Here is a 21,956-nt window from a genome sequence, read left to right on the forward strand (position 1 = left end):
AGACCAGTTCGCAAACATAACCTATATCCCTTTTTGGAATTCATAAATAATATCAAACTGCCACAGTGGGTATAGAATATTAAATGGAATTATCAAAATACAAGTGTTAGTTACCTCAGGATGATAGAATTAAGGTGATTTTTAATTTCTTTTAAATTTCTTTATGTTCGCTGTACTTTTTTTTGAGGAGTACTATGGAATGAACTGGGACCTTGTACGTGGAAGCGAGTGCTCAAACACTGAGCTATGCCTTCTCCCCCTGTGCTTTTTAATTTTAGCCATTCTATTAGGTGTATAGTGGTATCTCTTTGTGGGTTTAAATATTTATGATTAGTAATGGTGACTATTTTTTTATAATAATTTTTACCTTCCTATGTTTTTTGGTAGTCTGTTTTAAAAGGTTTGTCCTATTTTAAATTGGTTGTTTTCTATTTTAGTTTTGAGAGTTCTTTTTATATATTCTGAATATAAGTCCTTTATCAGATTTATGATTTGCAAATATTTTCTCTCCATCTCTGGTTCTCCCCCTACCCTGTGCCTCAGCCTTAATTGTATGTAGAAGTGGCCATGTAACTAACTTCTGGTCAATGGAATGTAAATGGTTATGAAGTATGCAGGTTCTGAGTCATACCCTTTAGAAGGATCAGCTTATACTGGTATGGCTTCTTTTTCATTCTCTTAATAACAGTGTCTTTCCAACGGCAGACATTTTAAATTGTGATGAAGTCTATTTTATTAATTTTTTTATGCATCTTCTTTTTGGTGGCTACTGGAATTTTGATCAGGATTGCATTGAATCAATAAATCATTCTAGGTAGTATTGACATCTTGGTAATATTTAATCTTCAGTCCATGAATATGTGTATTTCCATGTATTTAGGTCTTTAATTTCTTTCAGCAGTGTTTTGTATAATTGTGTGTATCAGTCTTTTATATCTGTGGATGGATAAATGTATTCCTAGATATTTTTTTCTTTTATGTGCTTTTGTAAATGGAATTGTTTTCTTGGTTTCATTTAGTAATGTTTCTTACTGATGTATAAAAACACAACTGATTTTTGTAGTTTGGACTTGTTACCCCTAAACTTCACTAAGTACTTTTATTAGGTCTAATAGTTTTGTTGTGGATTCTTTGAGATTTTCTAGATATGGGATCATTTTATCTGCAGAGAGATCATTTTACTTCTTGCTTTTCAATTCAGATACCTTTTGTTTCTTTTTTCTTTCTTAATTGCTTTGGCTAGAATATCCAGTACAATGTTGAATAGTGGTGGTGAACGTGGACAACCTTGAATTGTTCCTGGTATTAGGGCTAAAGCTTTCAGTTTTTTTATGACCGAAAACAATCTGCATAATGTTAAATCTTTTCCCTAATTAATTGATCCCATTTTATACAATGTGTGCCAGAAAAAGTTTAGCTACACTAGAAATATCTGTAGTAGGTCTGTACTTTCTAATTTATAAAAATGGCTGGGTTGATTAGCAAATTTTTGTTTATTTTTGCCTCTAAAATTTTGTCATTGATTTCAAAGATTGATTTCACTATTGTGCAGTCCATGAGAATATGTAGGTGTCACTTTTGCATTCTAATATTGTTTTATTTGGTGATTCACAGTCTGGTTATATGTTATATTGAGTATCATTCCATGAATGGAAATTATTTCACTAATTTTTTTTTCCTTTTCCGCTCCATGTCTAGTATTCAGGATGATGTATTTTCCAAGAATTTCCTGGTGTAGAAAATGCTCGTGATGGCATAGCCTGTATTTGAGTGCTTATTATTATTATTTCTTAGCATAAAAACAAAACAAGATTTAAAAAACATGCCTTTTCAGTGGAGGATGGACTTCATTCTTCTCTTAACTGCTAGAGTTTTACCTTTTAAAGTTGTCTAATTGTGTTGAAACACAGAGGATGTAATTTAGTTGTTTCTTTTTTTAGTACTTGATTCTGAAGCTTGAAAGGCCTGCTATAGTCCAGAATATCACATTTGGAAAATATGAAAAAACTCATGTTTGCAATTTGAAGAAATTTAAAGTCTTTGGTGGAATGAATGAAGAAAATATGACAGAGCTATTGTCTAGGTAAGTTTGATCATGGGAGGAAAGAACTGTCTCCTAACAAACTGCAACCATAGGGTATCTCAAATCTGCATGGTTTGATTTTCTCCTCAAGGGCGAAGGGAATATTTTTACTATCCTATTCCTACGGTCTTAATTTAATACTGTTACTTGAGGTTAGCTTTTGTGTTTTTTTTAAAACCACCAGGTACTAGCTAATATTTATTAGCAAGGAAGAAAGAATCAAATTTTTTTGTTTTCTACTTCTTTTTCAGTCTTACTTTTGAATTGTTAATGGCATCAGAATCCTCTTAGTTTTAATCAGTCTTTGTTATAAAAAGAAATTAGTGGAAAAAAAAAATTCAACAGTGATTGCCCTTCTTCAGAAGTAATATTATTGGAGTTAAAGTTGGAGGCTAAAACAAAGAAGTCTCTATAAATGAAAAAAAAATTGTATGACACTTTGTCCTACAGTACCTGCCACTGTGTTAATTTGACCCATAGATAATAAAAAGTCAGGTAGTCTAGGGAATGGGAAAGTGAAAGTGGAGATTTTGAATAAATTTGTGACCATAGTATGTCCTACTGGCAGAGTACTTTAAGTAAATATTACTTGTGTACTCATTTGATTTAAATCATGACAGTATTTCCGGACATAAGGCAACTGAAGGTGAGTGATTTTCTCATGAATACTTCCTTCAATCATAGTAGGTAGAGGGGTGATTTGGACTTATTTTCATTTAGAGTAAGTGGTATGCTAATAAACCAGCAAAGTTAGGTTGCCTGTGAAAATTTGTTCAACCCAAAAAAGAACATTAGTATTGCAATCAAAATTAAATAATTTTATTATTTTTAAAAGTCTATGGGAAACGGACTTTGGCCCAGTGGTTAGGGCGTCCGTCTACCATATGGGAGGTCCGCGGTTCAAACCCCGGGCCTCCTTGACCCGTGTGGAGCTGGCCATGCGCAGTGCTGATGCGCGCAAGGAGTGCCGTGCCACGCAAGGGTGTCCCCCGCGTGCGGGAGCCCCACGCGCAAGGAGTGCACCCGTGAGGAAAGCCGCCCAGCGTGAAAAGAAAGTGCAGCCTGCCAAGGAATGGCGCCGCCCACACTTCCCGTGCCGCTGACGACAACAGAAGCGGACAAAGAAACAAGACGCAGCAAATAGACACCAAGAACAGACAACCAGGGGAGGGGGGGAAATTAAATAAATAAATAAATCTTTAAAAAAAATAAAATAAAAAAAAAATAAAAGTCTAATATTTGGCTCTAAGTTGTCATAAATGTTATTTGACTGTGAATGGTTTTGTAATTTCCTTACTACTTGAAACATTTGTCATTCAGAATTATACATTTAATGACACTAGGTTCTATTACACATTTCTGTGTATTCCAGCCAAATTCTGCAGTTTACACTGTATATTTCTTATTAGCCCTCATATAAACAAGAAATTACATTATAATACAGTTGATTTGAATATATAACTCAACCTATATTGCCATGTTTTAACTACTCATTTATTGTCTTTATAGTTTTTATTTTTGCATGAGAGAGAATCCTTATTTTTAATTGATTAGCAATGCATTAAGCAATAACATTGAACAAGTTCTTAAATTCTATCTAATAATTTTTATTAAGACAAACTAAAAGCAGTCTAAACAATTATTCTAGTGTTAATTCTGATAACTTTTAGCCAGTAGGGACTACTTTAAGGCTCACCGTGAAGTATTTCACAGGTGAAAATACCTTATGAAAAGTATTGACTACTTTTTCATAGGTCAAGCACCTGACCTTTAAGAAGGTCAGTATTAATTAGGGGAATAAAATATTTAACCCCTTTCTTCAAATAAACGTTTGTGTTTCTGGTTTTGTTTTTTTTTTTTGGTTCTGGGTCTAAGAAAGAAAACTCAACATTGCCATATGTGTAGCTTGAGCTTAAATGACTTAAGAAAGTAACAACACATACCCATTAAATTTATAAGAAATATAAGGTAAAAAGATGAGATCTTTTGGGTAAGTTCTGTCTGTACAAAGAAGCCAGGTTTGCTACTCTCCAAAAAATTGAAAGGACCTACTATAAAATATGCAGAAACAATTTAATTCCTTTTAGTTAAATTATTAACATAATTTAATGCCTTTTGAGCATTGGTTTAAATTTTGAATATGGCATTAATCTTTGTTGTATTGTGTGTGCTAAATTATGGAGTCAGATTTGGTAAACTTTTTTTTTTCCCTTACAGTGGTTTAAAGAATGATTATAATAAAGAAACATTTACTTTGAAGCATAAAATTGACGAACAGATGTTCCCTTGTCGATTCATTAAAATCGGTAAGTTTTTTAGCATTCTGGAATAGGAATAAATTCTCTATACTAGCAATAAAATAACTATAGCCCACAAGCCAAATTTTGCAGGTCAACTATTTTGTTTTTCTTTCTTAAAATTTTTATTATGAAATAATTTCAAACTTAAAGGACAGTTGCAAAAGTAATATAAAACACATAGAGAGAGTTTCAGTACACCCTCCCCCGATTTCCAGATCCGCCAGTTTTAATATTATGCCACATTTGCCATATCATTTTATCTATCAGTCATTCTGTTGTCTATTAGTTTATCATCTGTTTTCTAAACAGTTGAGAGTAGGTTGTGTATATCTTGCTCCTTGAACACAATTAACTCCATGGACATTTCCTAAGAATAAGGATAGTCACTTATGTAACCACCTTAAGTACAGTTATCAAATTCAAGAATTTTAACATTGATGTGAAGCTTACCATCCATATTCCAAATTTTCATATGTACTAGTAAAATCTGTGTGAGTCTCTACTCCTCCAATAGTAGATCCAGTCCAAGATCATGTATTCCATTTAATTGTCATTGTCTCTTTACTTATTTCTTTTGTTTTTTTGGTAATCAAATTTATTGATACATATTAATAAAGCATACAGTCCATCCAAAGTGTGCAATCAATAGTATTTGGTATAATCACTTAGATGTACATTCTTCACTTCAGTCATTATTAGAGTATTTTTTTATTCCAATTAAAAAAAAAAAAAATGAAAAGCAAACAAAAAAAGCTCTACCCCTTTATAATCAACTCTCAATCTTTCTATGCTTCCCCTGCCATACATAGCTGCTGTTCTGTTTCCCTCTTTCTAATTTATTTTATTTATATTTTGTATAGATGGAGTTAAACAATATGTAGTACCTTTTGTCTAGTTTCTTTCACTTAATATATTTCTTTTTACCCTTAATGAAGATTATTAATGTATTACTTTATACCATGTTTTGCTTTGGTTGTATTTTTGCCTGATAGTAACAACTTGAAGCATTAGTGTACATTTGTTCAGTTTCCAAACAAAACAGTCTTATATATATGCAGTATTACACATACTCATATTTTACATGAAGCTTTGCTGTGCTATATATAATCCCATGTTATATTTTTCAGCTTTCCTTCTAATAATATACATGATCTTAGACTTTCTCTTTCAACCACTGTCGTACCCATATATTAGCACTACTAGTTGCACTATGATATGCTTTCATCATTTCTATTAATTTTCAAAGATTTATGAACAACATTTTTACTGATTCTGCACAGATTAACCCTCAACTTTCCATTCTCTAACCTCATTTTATTTTCTGGTGACCTGTATTCGAGTTATTAATTGCATTGTTTACACAATATATTTAGTTCATAGTAGTGCAGTCATGCAGCATTTGTCCTTTGGTGTCTGACTTGCTTCACTCAACATAATGTCCTCCAGGTTCACCCATGTTGTCGTGTGCTTCACAACTTCATTTCTTCTTATAGCTGCATAATATTCCATCATATATATACTCCACAATTTATCTATTCATTGGTTGATGGACAGTTGAGTTTTTGCCATCTTTTGGCAATTGTGAATAATGCTGCTATGAACATCGGTGTGCGGTTATCCGTGTCACTGCTTAGTTCTTCTGGGTACATACCTAGTAGTGGTATTGCCAGGTCACATGGCAGATCTATATTCACCTTTATTAGGAACTGCCAAACAGTCCTCCACAGTGACTGTACTATTCTACTTTGCTACCAGTAGTGAATAAGTGTTCTTATCTCTCCACATCCTCTCCAACCCTTGTAATTTTCTGACTTTTTAATAGTGGCCATTCTAATAGGTATAGAATGATATCTCATTGTTACTTTGCTGTCATTTCCCTAGTCTGTATTGATGCTGAACATTTTTTCATGTGTTTTCGCCATTTGTATTTCTTCGTTAGACAACTGTCTATTCAAGTCTTTTGCCTATTTTTAAAGGTTTATTTTTTATTTATTTCTCTTCCCTTCCTCCCCTCCCCGCCAATTGTCTGCTCTCAGTGACCATTCGCTGTGTGTTCTTCTGTGACTGCTTCTATCCTTATCAGCGGCACCAGGAATCTGTGTCTCTTTTTGTTGCATCATCTTGTTGTGTCAGCTCTCCGTGTGTGCAGCGTCATTCCTGGGCAGGCTGCACTTTCTTTCTCGCTGGGTGTCTCTCTTTACAGGGCGCACTCCTTGCGCGTGGGGCTCCCCTATGTGGGGGACACCCCTGCGTGACACGGCACTCCCTGCTCGCATCAGCACTGTGTGTGAGCCAGCTCCACATGGATCAAGGAGGCCCGGGGTTTGAACCGCAGACCTCCCATGTGGTAGGCAGACACCCTATCCATTGGGCCAAGTCCGCTTCCCTTTTGCCCATTTTTAAATCAGGTCGTTTGTCTTTTTTTTTCTGGAGTTTTAGCATCTCTTTATATATCATGGATATTAAACCCTTATTGGATACGTATATTCCAAATATTTTCTCCCATTGTGTCAGCTGCCTTTTCACCCTTTTGACAAAGTGCTTTGAGGTGCAAAGTATTTAATTTTAGGAGGGTCCCATTTGTCTATTTTTTCTTTTGTTGCTTGTGCTTTGGGTGTAAGGTTCAAGAAACTACCACCTCCTACAAGATTTTGAATATGTTTCCCTATATTTTCTTCTAGTAGTTTTTATGATCTTGGCTTTTATATTTAGGTCCTTGATCCATTGTGAGTTGATTCTTGTATAGATTAGCTAGGGGTCTTCTTTCATTATTTTGCTTATGGATACCCAGTTTTCCCAGCACCATTTGTTGAAGAGACAGTTTTGTTTGAGAAATGTGAGCTTGGTAGATTTGTTGAAAACCAGTTGGCCTTAATGGTGATGGTCTGTTTCTGAACTCTCAATTCTCTTCCACTGATCAATGTGTTTATCTTTATGCCAATACCATGCTGTTTTGACCACTTTAGCTTTATAATACACTTCAAGGTCAGGCAGTGAGAGTTCTCCCATATTGTTACAACAATTCTGGAGCTTTCCCTTCCAAATAAATTGGGTAATTGCCTTTTCTATTTATGAAAAGTAGTCTGTTGGAATTTTGATTGGTATTGCATTGAATCTGTAAATCAGTTTGGGTAGGATTGACGTTTCATGACATTTAGTCTTCCAGTCCATGAACACGAAATGTCTTTCTATTTGTTTAGGTCGTCTTTGATTTCTTTTAGCAGTGTTTTATACTTTTCTGAATATGAGTCCTGTTAATCTTTGGTCAAATTGGTTCCTAGGTTTTTAAGTCTTTTTATTGCTATTGCAAATGGATTTTTTTTTCCAGATTTCCTCCTCAGATTGTTCAGTGCTAGTGTACAGAAACATTGCTGGTTTTTGCGTGTTGATCTTGTATCCTGCCACTTTGCTGAACTAGTTTATTAGCTCATGTAGCTTTGTTGTGTAGATATTTCAGAATTTTCTAAATAATAGGATCATGTCATGTGTGAATAATGAGTTTTACTTCCTCTTTTCCTATTTTGGATGCCTTTTATTTCTGTTTTTCTTGTTTAATTGCTTTAGCTAGAACTTCTAGTATAGGGATTTTTAAGAAGCCGTTTGTGAGCTTGAACTGAAATTCAAAAAATGTTAATCTTGTGCGGACGTGTTGGTGCAGGTGTGATATATTTATTGAATAATATGCAGTATAGTGTGGACTTAGTAAGGGCTCTGTGATTTTTACCTGACTGGCAGAAGTGTCTATGGAACCAAAAATAGAACTGCTGTTTTGGTACAATGTTGAATAACAGTGGTGACAGTGGGCATCTTTGTCTTATTCCCAGACTTCAAGGGAAAGCTTTCAACCTTTCCTCATTGAGTACGATATTGCTTGTGGATTTTTCATATATGTTCTTTATTGTATTCCTATCTTTTGAAGTGTTTTTACCAAGATAGAATGCCGAATTTTGTCAAAAGCCCTTTCTGCATCAATTGAGATTGTCATGTGAATTTTCCTTCAATTTGTTAATGACGTGTATTACAGTAATTGATTTCCTTTTTTTCTTAAAAGATTTGTTTGTTTGTTTATTTATTTAATTATTTCTGACCCCCCCCCCCGTTGTCTGTTCTCTGTGCCTATTTGCTGCATCTTCTTTGTCCACTTCTGTTGTTGTCAGCGGCATGGGAATCTGTGTTTCTTTTTGTTGCATCATCTTGTTTTGTCAGTTCTCTGTGTGTGCAGCACCATTCCTGGACAGGCTGCACTTTCTTTCACGCAGGGTGGCTCTCCTTACGGGGTGCACTCTTTGTGCGTGGAGCTCCCCTACGTGGGGGACACCCCTGCGTGACAGGGCACTCCATGCACGCATGAGCAGTGCACATGGGCCAGCTCCACACGGGTCAAGGAGGCCCGTGGTTTGATCTGCGGACCTCCCATGTGGTAGACAGATGCCCTAACCACTGGGCCAAGTCCGCTGCCAATTGATTTTCTTTTGTTGAACCAGCCTTGCTTTTCAGGAATAAATCCCACTTGTTCATGGTGTATAATTCTTTTAGTATGCTGTTGGATTCTTTTTTTTTTTTAAGAATTATTTTATTTACTTAATTTTCCCCACCCCCTTGTTGTTTGCACTTGCTGTGTCTCTTCATCGTTTTTGTTTCTTTAGGAGGCACTGGGAACTGAACCCAGGACCTCCACTGTGGGAAGGAGGCACCTAATCGCTTGAGCCACTGTTCCCTGCTTTGCTGTTTCTCTCATTATACTTTTCTTCCTGTGTCTCTTCTTGTGCCATTCTGTTGCACCATCTTGTTGTATGAGCTTGCTGTGTCTGCCTGTCATCTCAACTCTCTGTCTTGCTCATCTTTTTTAGGAGGTACCGGGAACCTCTGCTCCCTGCTTTGCTGTGTCTCTCGTTGTTTTTCTTCTTGTGCTTCTTGTTGCATCATCTTATTGGGTCAGCTTGCCATGCATGCCTGTTGCACCAGCTCGCTTTTTTCTTTTGGAGGTACTGGGAACTGAACCATGGACCTCCCATGTGGTAGGCGGGAGCTAAATCACTTGAGTCACATCCGCTTCCCTATTTGCAAATATTTTCCTGAGAATTTTTGTATATGTGTTCATTAAAGAGATTAGTTTGTAATTTACTTTTCTTGTAGTATCTTTGTTAGACTTTGGTATTAGGGTGATATTGACTTCATAAAATGTGTTGGGTAATTTTCTCTCCTCTCCATATTTTTGGAAGAGTTTAAAGACGGTTGGTGTTAACTGTTTTTGAAATGCTTGGTTGAATTAATCTGGTCCTGGACTTTTCTTTTGTTGGGAGATTTTTGATGCATGATTCAATCTCTTTTAAATGTGATTGGTTTGTTATGTTCTTCTATTTCTTTTAGGACCAATATAAGTTGTTTGTGCTTTTCTAGGAATTTGTTAATTTTATCTAGGTTTCTAATTTGTTGGCATCCAGTTTCTCATAATATCCCTCTTATTCTTTTTATTTCTGTTGGGTCAGTTGATTCATCCACCTTTTCATTTCTGATTGTATTTATTTGCGTATTCTCTCCTTTTCTTTGTTAGTTTAGCTAAGGTTTGTGAATTTTATTTATATTCTCAAAGAACCATCTTTTGGTTTTATTGATTTTCCCTATTGCTTTTGTTCTCAGTTTCATTTATTTCTGCTCTAATTGTTATTATTATTTCCTTCTGCTTGCTTTGGGATTGGTTTGCTGCTCTTCTAGTTCCTCCATATGTTCAGTTTGGTCTTTGATTTTAACTTTTTTTTTCTTTTTTAATATAGGCATTTAGGACTATAAATTTCCCTCTCAGCACTGCCTTTAATGTAACTCGTAAGTTTTGGTAACTTGTATTCTCTTTTTCATTTATTTTGAGATATATACTAATTTCTCTTACAGTTTCTTGATTCACCCACTGATTATTTAGGAGTGTGTTGTTTAGCCTCCATACATTTTTGAATTTTCCTCTTTCTTGTCTATTATTGATTTCCAGCTTCATCCCATTATGATCTGAGAAGGTACTTTGTATAATTCAATCTTTGTATAATTTCAACATGTGTTTTATCCTGGAGAAAGATCCTTGAGCACTTGAGAAGAATGTATAACCTGCTGATTTGGGATGCAGCATTCTGGGTATGTCTGTTAGGTCTGGCTTGTTTATCATATTGTTTCCTTTTTGATCTTCTGTCTAGTTCTGTCTAATGATGTAGGTTGTGTGTTTAAGTCTCCAACTATTATTGTAGAGATGTCTGTTTCTCCCTTCAGTTTTGCCAGTTTGCCTTATTTGTAAGGGGTACCATGGTTGGGCGTATAGACTTTTATGCCTGTTACTTCTTCTTCATGGCTTTTATCTAATGGCCTTCTGCATCCCTTAACTTTTTTGCACTTAAAATCAGTTCCCCCCCCCCCAATATTTGTATAGTTAGCTTTGCTTCTTTTTGGTTACTGTATGCATTGAGCATCTTTTTCCAGACTTTCACTTTCAGCTGATTTGTATCCCTGAATCTAAGGTGAGTCTCTTGGAGACACCATATGGTTGGCTCGTGCTTTTTTTTTAATGCATTCTTTCAGTCTATATCTTGATTTGGGAGTCTAATCCATTTACATTCAATGATATTACTTTAAATGCATTATTTACTTCCACCACTTTATTCTTTGATTTTCATATGTCATGTCTTATTTTCTTCTGTCTTTTCTCTCTTTTGGTTATCCTTTCTGGTAGTCTTACCTTCCACACTCTTCTCCAGGCCTCTCTAGCTTGTTATTTTCTTTGGGCTGTAAGGCGACCTTTAATGTTTCCTGCAAAGACAGATTTTTAAAAATTTTTATGAGTTCCCCTAATATCTGTTTGTTTATGAATATTTTAAACTCTCCTTCATATTTGAAGGATTTTGCTGAATAAAGAATTCTCAGCTCGCAATTTTTCTCTTACAGTGTACTAATTATATCATACCACTGTTTTTGCCTCCATGGTTTCTGATTAGAAATCCTTGCTAAGTCTTACTGGGCATCCCTAGTATGCAATAGTTTCCTTCTTCCTTACTGCTCTCAGAATTATCTCTTTCTCTCTGGCATTTGATATTCTACATAGTGTATGTCTTGGAGTAGATTTATTCAGATTTATTTTGATTGGAATACGCTGTGCTTCTTGGACATGTAAATCCTTCCTTTCATGAGAGTTGGGAAATTTTCTGCCACTATTTCCTCAGATACTTTCTGCCTGTTTTCCCTTCTCTTCCCCTTTTGAAACTCCCAAGACATGCATGTTGTTTTACTCATGTTATCATTTAACTCTCTGAGACCCTGCTCAACTTTTTCCATTCTTTCTCTCTCTGTTCGCTCTTTGTTTTTAGCTGTTGTCTTCTGCATTACTTATTCTTTCTTCTATCATTTTGAGCCTGCTTTTGTATGCCTCTAATGTATTTTGCCTATTTTGTCTATCATTCCCATAAGCTCTGTTAATTTTCTTTTCAGGTTTTAAAATTCTTCTTTTTGCTTGCTCAGGGTCCTCTTGATATCTTATCTCTTTAGCCATGTTGTCTTTGAGCTCATTGATTTGATTTAGGAGATTTTTATGAACCTCTTTGATTAGTTGTCTCAAATCCTGTCTCATCTGGGGCTTTCACATGTTCTTTGCATGGGCCCTGTCTTCCATTTTCTTATTATAGATTGAAATTTTTTGCTGGTAAATACGTGTCTGTTTATGATGATGAGTTTACTCTGATGCTCAATTTCTTTCTCTTACATAGGGATTTAGTGGTGGTAGGCTGTGTGTTACTGCCATTCTTTGATCTTGGTTTTACTGTTCTAACTCTTTTGGGATTATACCTCTTTAGTTGCTCAAATCAGGGCCTTGGACCCAGTAATGGGTTACAGATCCACTTCCAAGGATCTTGGGGAGGGAGGCTGTAAAGCCCTGATAGATCCTCTCATTTATTTCCTTTTAATTTCTTCTCATGAATTTCCTTCATTCTCCATCATATGGTGGTCTTTGGTCAGAATGTGTTCCCTGCAGTACAGACTGTGACAGTGTGACAGAGGATCCTGCCTTGTGGCTATTTAGAGCCTTGCCAATGAAACTTTCTCAGAGGCTGTTCTCCAAGGTTGCTGGTGGCCCCCTCCCTTTCCTAGATAACATATAATTCCATTTCTGTGTCCTCAGCAATCAGTCCCAGTCAGTAGGGAGGGTGTTTGTGAGGGTTGGATCTCTTTAGTACCCTGACAGCTCCAAAGGCAAAAATGGTGTGGCCCCACCCAACTGGGAAGGGCTCATTGGGCACAGCAGACCAAACTTGTTGGTGAAAATATGAATCACCTTAGGCTGCGTCCCTCTCTCTCCACCTTCTTGGAGAAGTTGATCCCTGCTTCCCCTGGCCAGCCCACCCTATAGCTGTCAGCCTGAGGCCAGAGAATTCTACTCCAAGTGTGGGAATCGAGTGTGGGAATCAGTGCCAACAGATCCATCTTGCACCTTTTACTCAGAGTTTTCATATTGAAATTATTTTCCTTTGTCCCTCTATTGTGGGTGGTATCAGGCCTTCCTCTGATATCCTAAATCTAAAACATTTTTTTCCAAGGCCATTTCTGCCTGTCATCTTGCTACTTTTCTCACTTGCTCCTTTTCTTTTTCTTTTTTTAAATTGTGGTAACATATATGCAACATAAACTTTTCCATTTCATCCACTCCCAAGCATTCTGCTCAGTTGGATTAATGACCTTCACAATGTTGTGCTACCTTCACCATGATTCATAACCAGAATTTTCCCATTAGTGCAAACAGAAACCCTAAGTCTATTATGCATTAACTCCTTATTCACCTTGCCCCCACCCCTGGTTATCTGTTTACTACTTTTTGTCTATGAACTTACATATTCTAGCTATTTTGTATAAGTGAAATCATACATCATCTGTCTTTTTGTGCTCAGCTTTTTTTTTTTTACTGAACATGATATCTTTAAGGTTAATCCCTGTTGTGCTATGTATCAGACCTTCTTTCCTTTGTACGGCTGGATACTTTTACATTGCATGTGTATGCTACTTTTGTTTTTGCATTTATGCATTGATGGACACTTGAGTTATTCCCACCTTTTGGTTATTCGGAATAATGCTGCTATGAACATAGGTGTGCAAATAGCTGTTCGAGTCCCTGCTTTCAATTCTTTTTGCTGTATACCCAGAACTAGGATTGTCAGGTCATATGGCAGTCTTATGTTTAACATTTTGAGTATCTACCAAACTGTTTTTGCAGAGGCTGCAACATTTTACCTTCCCACCAATAGTGTATGAGTTTTCCTCTTTCTCCACATCCTTTCCAATACTTGTTATTTTCTGTTTATTATTATTATTTTTAATAATGGCCATCTTAGAAGGTGTGAAGTAGTATGTCATTGTGGTTTTGATTTGCATTTCCCTAATGGCTAGTGATATTAAGCATCTTTTTATGTGCTTATTGGCTATTTGATATCTTGTTTGGAGAAATAAGAACTTGTCTGTTCAAATCCTTTGTCCACTTTTTAATTGGATTTCTTTATTCTGAATATTATATTCTTATTATATGTATGGTTTCTAAATATTTCTCCCATTGTGTTGTTTTTCTACATTCTTGATAATGTCCTTAGATTCACAAAAGTTTTTAATTTTGTTGAAGTCCAATTTATTGAGTTTTTACTTTGTTGATAATCCTTTGTGTAAAGTCTAAGAATCCTGTCTAATACAAGGTTCTGCAGATTTCACCCCATGTATTCTTCTAAGAGTTTTATGGTTACAGCTCTTGTATTTAGGTTGTTGATCCATTTTGAGGTAATTTTTATATAGAGAATGAAGTAGAGGCCCACTTTTAGTCTTTTGGATGTGGTTATCCAGTTTTCTGAGCAACATTTTTTCAAGAAACTTGTATTTCCCCGTTGAGTGGATATGCTCTCTTGTCAAAATTCAATTAGTCTTAGATATGTGGGTTTATATCTGTGCTCTGAATTCTGTTTCATTGGCTTATATTTCTTTCCTTGTTCTGTATTACATTGTCTTGATTACTGTAACTTTATAGTAAGTTTTGGTGTCAGGAAGTGTGAGTCCTCCAACTTTGTTCTTTTTTTTCAAGATGGTTTTGTCTGTTTGGGGCTCCTTGCCCTTCTGTATGAATTTGATGCTCACCTTTTCTATTTTTGTAAATAAGGCTGTTGGAATTTTGATAGGGATTATGGTAAATTCATAAATCACTGTGCGTAGTATTTACATGTAAATGATATTAATCTTCCAGTTCGTGAGCATGGAATATCTTTCCATTTAATTAGGTATTCTTTAATTTCTTTCAGTGATGATTTGTAAAGTTTTCTGAATTTAACCTTCCTTGGTTAAATTTATTCTTAGATATATTATTCTTTTAGTTGCCATTGTTAATGGTCCCTTCCATATTGTTCATTGCTAATATATAGAATCAGCACTGAACAGCATGTTGTTTTCAGACCCTGCATATTTACTGAATGCATTTATTCTCTGAAGTAGCTTTCTTTTAGATTTTTTTTTTGCTTTTTTATGTATAGGATCATGTCATCTATGAATTGGGATAGAATTTGGATACTTTTGATTTCTTTTTTCTTGCCTAATTGCTCTGATTAGCACTTGCTGTACAATTTTGAATAATCTTGGTAATAGCAGTCATTCTTGTCTTATTCCTGATCTTACCACGAAATCTTTCGGTCTTTCACCATTGAGTATGATATTATCTGTGAATTTTTCATATATGCCCTTTATCATGTTGAGGAATTCCCTTCTATTCTTAGTTTCCTGAGTATTTTTATTAAGAAAGAGTACTGGATTTTGTCAGATGCCTTTTCTGCATCAATTGAGATGAGCATTATGGTTTTGCCCCTTCATTTTATTGTTTTGTCTTAGTTGCTTTTCTTATGTTTAACCACCTTTGTGTTCTAGAAATAAATCCCACTTGATCATGGCATGTAATAATTATGTGCTATTGGATTCAGCCTACTAGTATTTTATTGAGGAGTTTTGCATTTGCATTCATAATTGATATTGATCTCTAATTTTCTTTTCTTGTTTTTTTTTCCCTCTGGTTTTGGCTTTAGGGTGATGTTGGCTTTATAAAATGAATTGAGAAATCTCCCTCTCGTATTTTTTTGAGAGCTTGGGCAGAATTGGTTTTAATTCTTCTTTGAATATATGGTAAAATTCATCAATGAAGTAATCTGGTCCTGGACTTTCCTTTGTTCAGAAGCTTTTGATTGTTGATTCAGTCTCTTTGTTATTGGTGTATTGAGGTCTGCTATGATTTGTTAGTGCATAATTGTTCATAATATCCTCTTAAAATCCTTTTTATTTCTATAAGATCTGTAATAATCTATTTTTTCTGATTCTTGTTCTTTGCTCTCCTCTCTCTTTTTTCTTTATTAGGCTAGCTGAAATTTCATCAATTTTATCAATCTTTTCAAAGAATCAACTTTTGGTTTCATTGATTCTACTTTTCTTCTGTTCCCTTTTTCATTTATCTCTTAGTCTGACCATTATTAGTTCCTTCTGTCTGCTGACTTTGCAGTTGGTTTCCTCTTTTTTCTAGTCCCTATGGGTGTGAGGATATACTACCAATTTGAGGTATTTCTTCTTTTTCATTGTAAGCATTTAAAGTTACAAATTTCCCTCTCAGCCTTTGTTGCATCACATAAGTTTTGGCATGTTATGTTCTCATTTTCATTTGTCTCAGTATATTCGTCACTTTCCCTTGTGCTTTCTTATTTGTCCCATTGGTGATTTAAGATCATATTGCTTAATCTACATATTTTTAAATTTTCCAGTTTTCTTTATCTTAATTATTTCTAGCCTTATTCCATTGTTGTTGGGAAAGATACTTTGTATAATTTTAGTCTTTTTAAATGTATTGTGATTTGTTTATTGAACTAATATATGGTCTGTTTTAGAGAATGATTCATTTGCACTTGAGAAGAACATGTACTCTGCTGTTACTGAATGAGTTTTTCTATTTATGTCTTGTCAGTCTAATTGAAAATCTCTATTGCTAATGTAGAACAGTCTGTTTTCTACCTTCGAATTTGTCAAATATGTCTTAATTTTAGGGTGTCCCTACTGTTAGATGCATATATACGTCTAATCATTACACCTTCTTGATGAATTGATTTTTTTATCAATATAGTGCCCTTCTTTGTTACTTTTAAGTTTTTCACTTAAAGTCCATTTAGTCCTTTATTAATACAGCCATGACAGTTGTCTTTTGATTACCATTTAGGGAAGTTATATAGCTTCTTTCCTTGAAAAATTATAAGAAGAAATCAAAGATTTTTTGTCAGTTAGATATTCAGCTGTTTGATGAGAGAAAACTGGACCTCTTTCTAGCCCTGCTCCTGTTTTTTTTTCTATTACCATTTTAATTATAAGACATAATGATGTCTTTTATTTGATCCTAGGTTGGTTATACGGTGTTAATTCAGAGTATTATTTGGAGCTTTCTAAGTAATTGTAAATCTATAATAACCCATTTGTTATTTAGAATATTTCACATTTCAATAACTTCATATTTGTCACTTTTCTATTTTGAGATGTAAAAATTGGTGTGTTTGTTTTCCAACCCTTCCAACATTCTCCTGATAAGTTTACTTTGAAAAGAATATAAGGGAAAAGTTAAATAAAAGCTTGTAAGTTACAAATCCTCCTTTCTTCTCAGGTTAGTATTTTTATTTTATCACTATAATTAAAATATTCTCAAAATATTTGAGTCATTTAATTTTTGTGATGTGGCTCTTTTTAGGTGGTGATTTAGCATAGATATTTGTTTACCTGTTGGGATAAATTGTTGGAATTCATCTTTAAAGAAAAAATATATTTGAATACTTTTATATTTATCTGCTATAGTGCTATGTTGGAAGAAATCCTGCTGTTTATAAACAAGGATGACTTAAACAGCAGTTTCTAAATATCAGTTTTCAGTTATCCACAATAATAAGGGAACTGAAACAAGAGTAACTCAATGGCATATGATCCCCAAATCATACCTTGATATGTAAATATGATAGTTTTCTTGTGGATTTAGCTCATTCATTGAATATTGCTTAAGCCAAATTAAAATGTTTTTTCACAAATTTCAAATGAGGAAAATAAGCCCATGGTTTCAAGGGCTTAGATTTTAAAACCTTATTTAAAATCTAGAGTGTCAGCATAACTGAACTAATGTCATCGGTTGCTTTCTTTCAGGTAAACTTAATTTCTTATTTTAAGTTACCATTTCTATAAAATGAGTATATTATCTAATGGAGGCTAGCTAACTTTATTGGACAGTTTCTTCAGTTCTGCTGTAGTTTGTGGTTATGTGATAGTTTTATTTTAAATTCACTTAAAGATCATATTTATTAAAGAAATGATTTTATTTTGAACATCTCTTTGTGCATTTTTGTGCTTAATATATCCTTCATAAAGCCCTTATTTATATACTTTCTTATCTGTAGTTTTTGTCGGTACCATAGTGAAAGAATATGCACAAATATAATTTGAATCATCTTGTAATTTTAGCAATCATGATTTAGAACTTACGTTGAGGAAAGCATGGTAGTCCCGTTATCTTTTATGGTTTTTGATCGTTTTTTAAGTGCTTTCACTTTTGTTATCTCATTAGTGTATTATAATGGCATATAAAATCTTAAACTTTTTAATTGAGGAATCTGGGTGTAAAAGTTAAATGACTTGTCCCACACTATACAGCTATTAAGTGATGGATCAGGGACATAGCATTTCGTATATGTATAACACATTTCATTATGTACTTGTATTATTTTAAAGTAATGATACTAATGGATACCATTTATGAAACATATTTGCCTGGCATCATCCTACACATTTGAAATTATATTTTTTTGTTAAATTTCCAAAACACTCTGTGAGGTTGACATTACTATACTTACTTTACAAATGAGTGAACTGGAGATTTGAGGTGAAATTACTTGCCCAATACCATACAGGTAGTAAAAATATAGAGATGAGATGCAGAATTATGTCTAATTCCAAAGATTGAGTTCTCTTACAATATGATATACAGGTATATGTTCTTTTACTGTGCTTCACTTTGTTGTGCTTTGTAAATACCACATTTTCTCATAAATTGAAGGTCCCTGGCAACCCTGCATGAGGAAATCTATTGGTGTTATTTTTCCAACATCATGTGCTCTTCCATGTCTCTGTGTCACGTTTTGGTAATTCTTGAAATAGTTCTGACTTTGTCATTGTTGTTATACTGGATGGTGATCTGTGATCAGTGATCTTTGATGTTACTATTATTGTTTTGGGCACCACAGACCACACCCATATAAGACAGCAAATTTAATCCATAAATACGTTGACTATTCCGCTGACTGGCCATTCTCCATCTCGCTTCCTTTCCTTGGGCTTCCCTATAACTGAGAGGCAACAATATTGAAGTTAGGTCAGTTAATAATTCCAAAAATGGACTTTAGAGCGTACAAGTGAAAGGAAATGTCACATGTCTCTCCCTTGAAATCAAAAGCTAGAAATGATTAAGCTTCATGAGAAAGGTATGTCAACAGCCAAGACAGGCTGAGAACTAGGCCTCTTGTGCCAAACTGTTAGGCAAACTGAATGCAAAGGGAAAGTTCTTGAAGGAAATTAAAAGTACTACTTCAGTGAACACATGAATGATAAGAAACAGAGGGAAACGGACTTTGGCCCAGTGCTTAGGGCATCCGTCTACCACATGGGAGGTCCGCGGTTCAAACCCCGGGCCTCCTTGACCCGTGTGGAGCTGGCCCATGCACAGCGCTTATGCGCGCAAGGAGTGCCGTGCCACGCAAGGGTGTCCCCCGCGTGGGGGAGCCCCACGGGCAAGGAGTGCGCCCCTGAGGAAAGCCGCCCAGCGTGAAAAGAAAGAGCAGCCTGCCCAGGAATGGCACCACCCACACTTCCCGTGCCGCTGACGACAACAGAAGCGGACAAAGAAACAAGACGCGGCAAATAGACACCAAGAACAGACAACCAGGGGAGGGGGGGAAATTAAATAAATAAATAAATCTTTAAAAAAAAAGAAAAAAAGAAACAGACTTATTGCTTATAAGTTTTAGTGGTATAGATGGAAGATCAAAGCAGACAACATTTTCTCAAGCCAGAGCCTAATCTAGTGCAAGGCCATAACTCTGTTCAATTCTCTGAAGGCTGAGAGAGGTGAGTAAGCTACAGAAGAAAAGTTTGAAGCTGGCAGAGATTGGTTCATAAAGTTTACAGAAAGAAGCTGTCTCTAATATAAATGTGCAAGGTGAGGCAGTAAGTGCTGATTTAAAAGTTGCAGTAAATTATCCAGAAGATCTAGCTAAGATCATTGATAAAGGTGGCTACAGATTTCCAATGCTGATGAAACTGTCTTATTCTGTTGTATTGGAAGAAGATGCTTTTCATTGCTAGCCAGTCAAGGCCTGTCTTCAAAGCTTCGAAGGATGGGCTGACTTCCTTATCAGGAACTAATGCAGCCAGTGACATGAAGTTGAAACCAATGCTTATATACCATTCTGGAAATCCTAGAGCCCTTGTGAATTATGCTAAATCTACCCTGCTAGCATTCTGTAAATGGAATAGCAAAGCCTGGATGATGGCACATCTGTTCATATCATGGTTTACTGAATATTTTAAGCCTACTCACCGTTGAGACCACTCAGGAATAAAGATTCCTCTCAATATATTACTGCACATTGACAATGCACCTGGTCACCCAAGAGCTCTGGTGGAGATGTGCAACAAAATTAGTGGTGTTTTCATGCCTTCTATCACAATACCCATTATGTAGCCCATGGACCAAGGAACCATTTTGACTTTTAAGTCTCATTATTTAAGATATACATGAGAGCTAGAATTAGAAGAGGAGTCTAAAGATGGGACTGAATTGCTGCAATCTCATGATAAAATTGAATGGATGAGGGGCTGCTTCTTAATAAATGATCAAAGAAAGTGTTTTTTTGAGATGGAATCTGCTTTTGGTAAAGATGCTGTGAACATTGTTGACATGACCACAAGCATTTAGAATGTTAACTTAAACTTAATTGGTGAAGCAGTGGCAGAGTTTGAGAGGATTGACTCCAATTTTGAAAGAAGTTCTACTGTGGGAAAATGCTATCAAACAATCACATGCTACAGAGAAATCTCATGTGAAAGGAAGAGTCAGTTGATGCAGTAAACGTCATTGTTGTTTTATTTTAAGAAGTTACCACAGCTACCCCAACCTTCAGCAATCACCACCTTGATCAGTCAGCAGCTATCAACCTTGAGGCAAGACACTCCAACAGCAAAAGAATTACAGCTCACTGAAGGCTCAGATGATGGCTAACATTTTTCAGCAATAAATTATTTTTTAATAAAAGTTTGTGCATATTTTTATTAGAAAAGTTGTGGGTTTACAGGACAATCATACACAGACTACAGGGTTCCCATATACTACCCCACTGACAACTTGCATAGTGTGGAATATTTGATATAATCGATGATAGAATATTTTTATAATTGTACTATTGGGTCCATGGTTTACTTTAGGATTTGTGTAATATAGTTCCATGGATTTTTTTAAAAAATTATATTCTGCTACCATATGTACAATCTAACAATTCCCCTTTAAATCACATTTAGATGTATATTTCCTTGCTGTTAATTGCGTTCACAATATTGTGTGCTACCATTACTGCCATCCATTACCAAAACATTTCCATCATTTCAAATAGGAACCCTGTACTTTTTAAGTCTTAACTTCCCATTCCCTATTCTCACACTATCTCTTGGTAACCTATATTCTAGATTCTGACTATGAGTTTATTATTCTAATTGTTTCATATCAGTGAGATTGTACAGTATCTGTCCTTCTGTGTCTGACTTATTCCACGCAACATGATATTTTCCATGTTGTATGTATTGGAAATTCATTCCTTTCTATGACTGAATAGTATTCCATTGTATGTACATACTAGATTTTATTTATCCATTCATCTGACTCTTGATAAACACTTGGGATGCTTCTATCTTTTGGCAATGGTGATTAATGCTGCTATGAACTTTGGTGTGCAAATATCTGTTCAAGTTCCTGCTTTCAATTCTTATGGGTATTAACCTTGTAGTGGGATTGCTGGGTCATATGATTAGTTCTATACTTGGCTTTCTGAGGAACCGCCTAACTGTTTTCCACAGCGGGTGTACCATTTTACCCTTGCCACTAACAATGAACGAGTGTTCTTGTTTCTCTGCATCATCTCCAGCACTTATTTTCCATTTTTTAATAGCTGCCATTCTAATGGTATCTTATGGTTTTGATTTGCATTTCCTTGATGGCTAATGATGTTGAGTGTCTTTTCATGTGCTTTCTGGCCATTCACATTTCTTTTTTGGAGAGATGTCTGTTCAAGTCTTTTGCCTATTGTGTAAGTGGGTTCTTTGTCTTTTTATTTTTAATTTGAAGGTATTTCTTAATGTATTTTGGAGATTACTTCATATTAGATAGTTTACAAACATTTTCTCCCTTTCTTTAGGTTGTGGTTTTACTTTCATGATAAAGTACTTTGAGGAACAAATTTTTTTATTTT

General features: G+C 35.1%; 1 protein-coding gene across 4 annotated transcripts in view; it reads left to right on the forward strand.

The window, feature by feature from the left end:
• Window positions 1-21,956, forward strand: part of MKLN1 (muskelin 1) — a 453,286-nt gene that overhangs the window by 284,965 nt on the left and 146,365 nt on the right. For all 4 annotated transcript variants that reach the window (XM_058297366.1, XM_058297367.1, XM_058297368.2 and 1 more), the window contains 2 exons: window positions 1,941-2,083; window positions 4,301-4,389. In XM_058297366.1, the coding sequence (XP_058153349.1) occupies window positions 1,941-2,083; window positions 4,301-4,389 (232 nt within the window). The remainder of the gene's footprint in view (window positions 1-1,940; window positions 2,084-4,300; window positions 4,390-21,956) is intronic.

Source organism: Dasypus novemcinctus, chromosome 5 (assembly GCF_030445035.2).
Source record: "Dasypus novemcinctus isolate mDasNov1 chromosome 5, mDasNov1.1.hap2, whole genome shotgun sequence".
Lineage (NCBI taxonomy): Eukaryota > Metazoa > Chordata > Mammalia > Cingulata > Dasypodidae > Dasypus > Dasypus novemcinctus.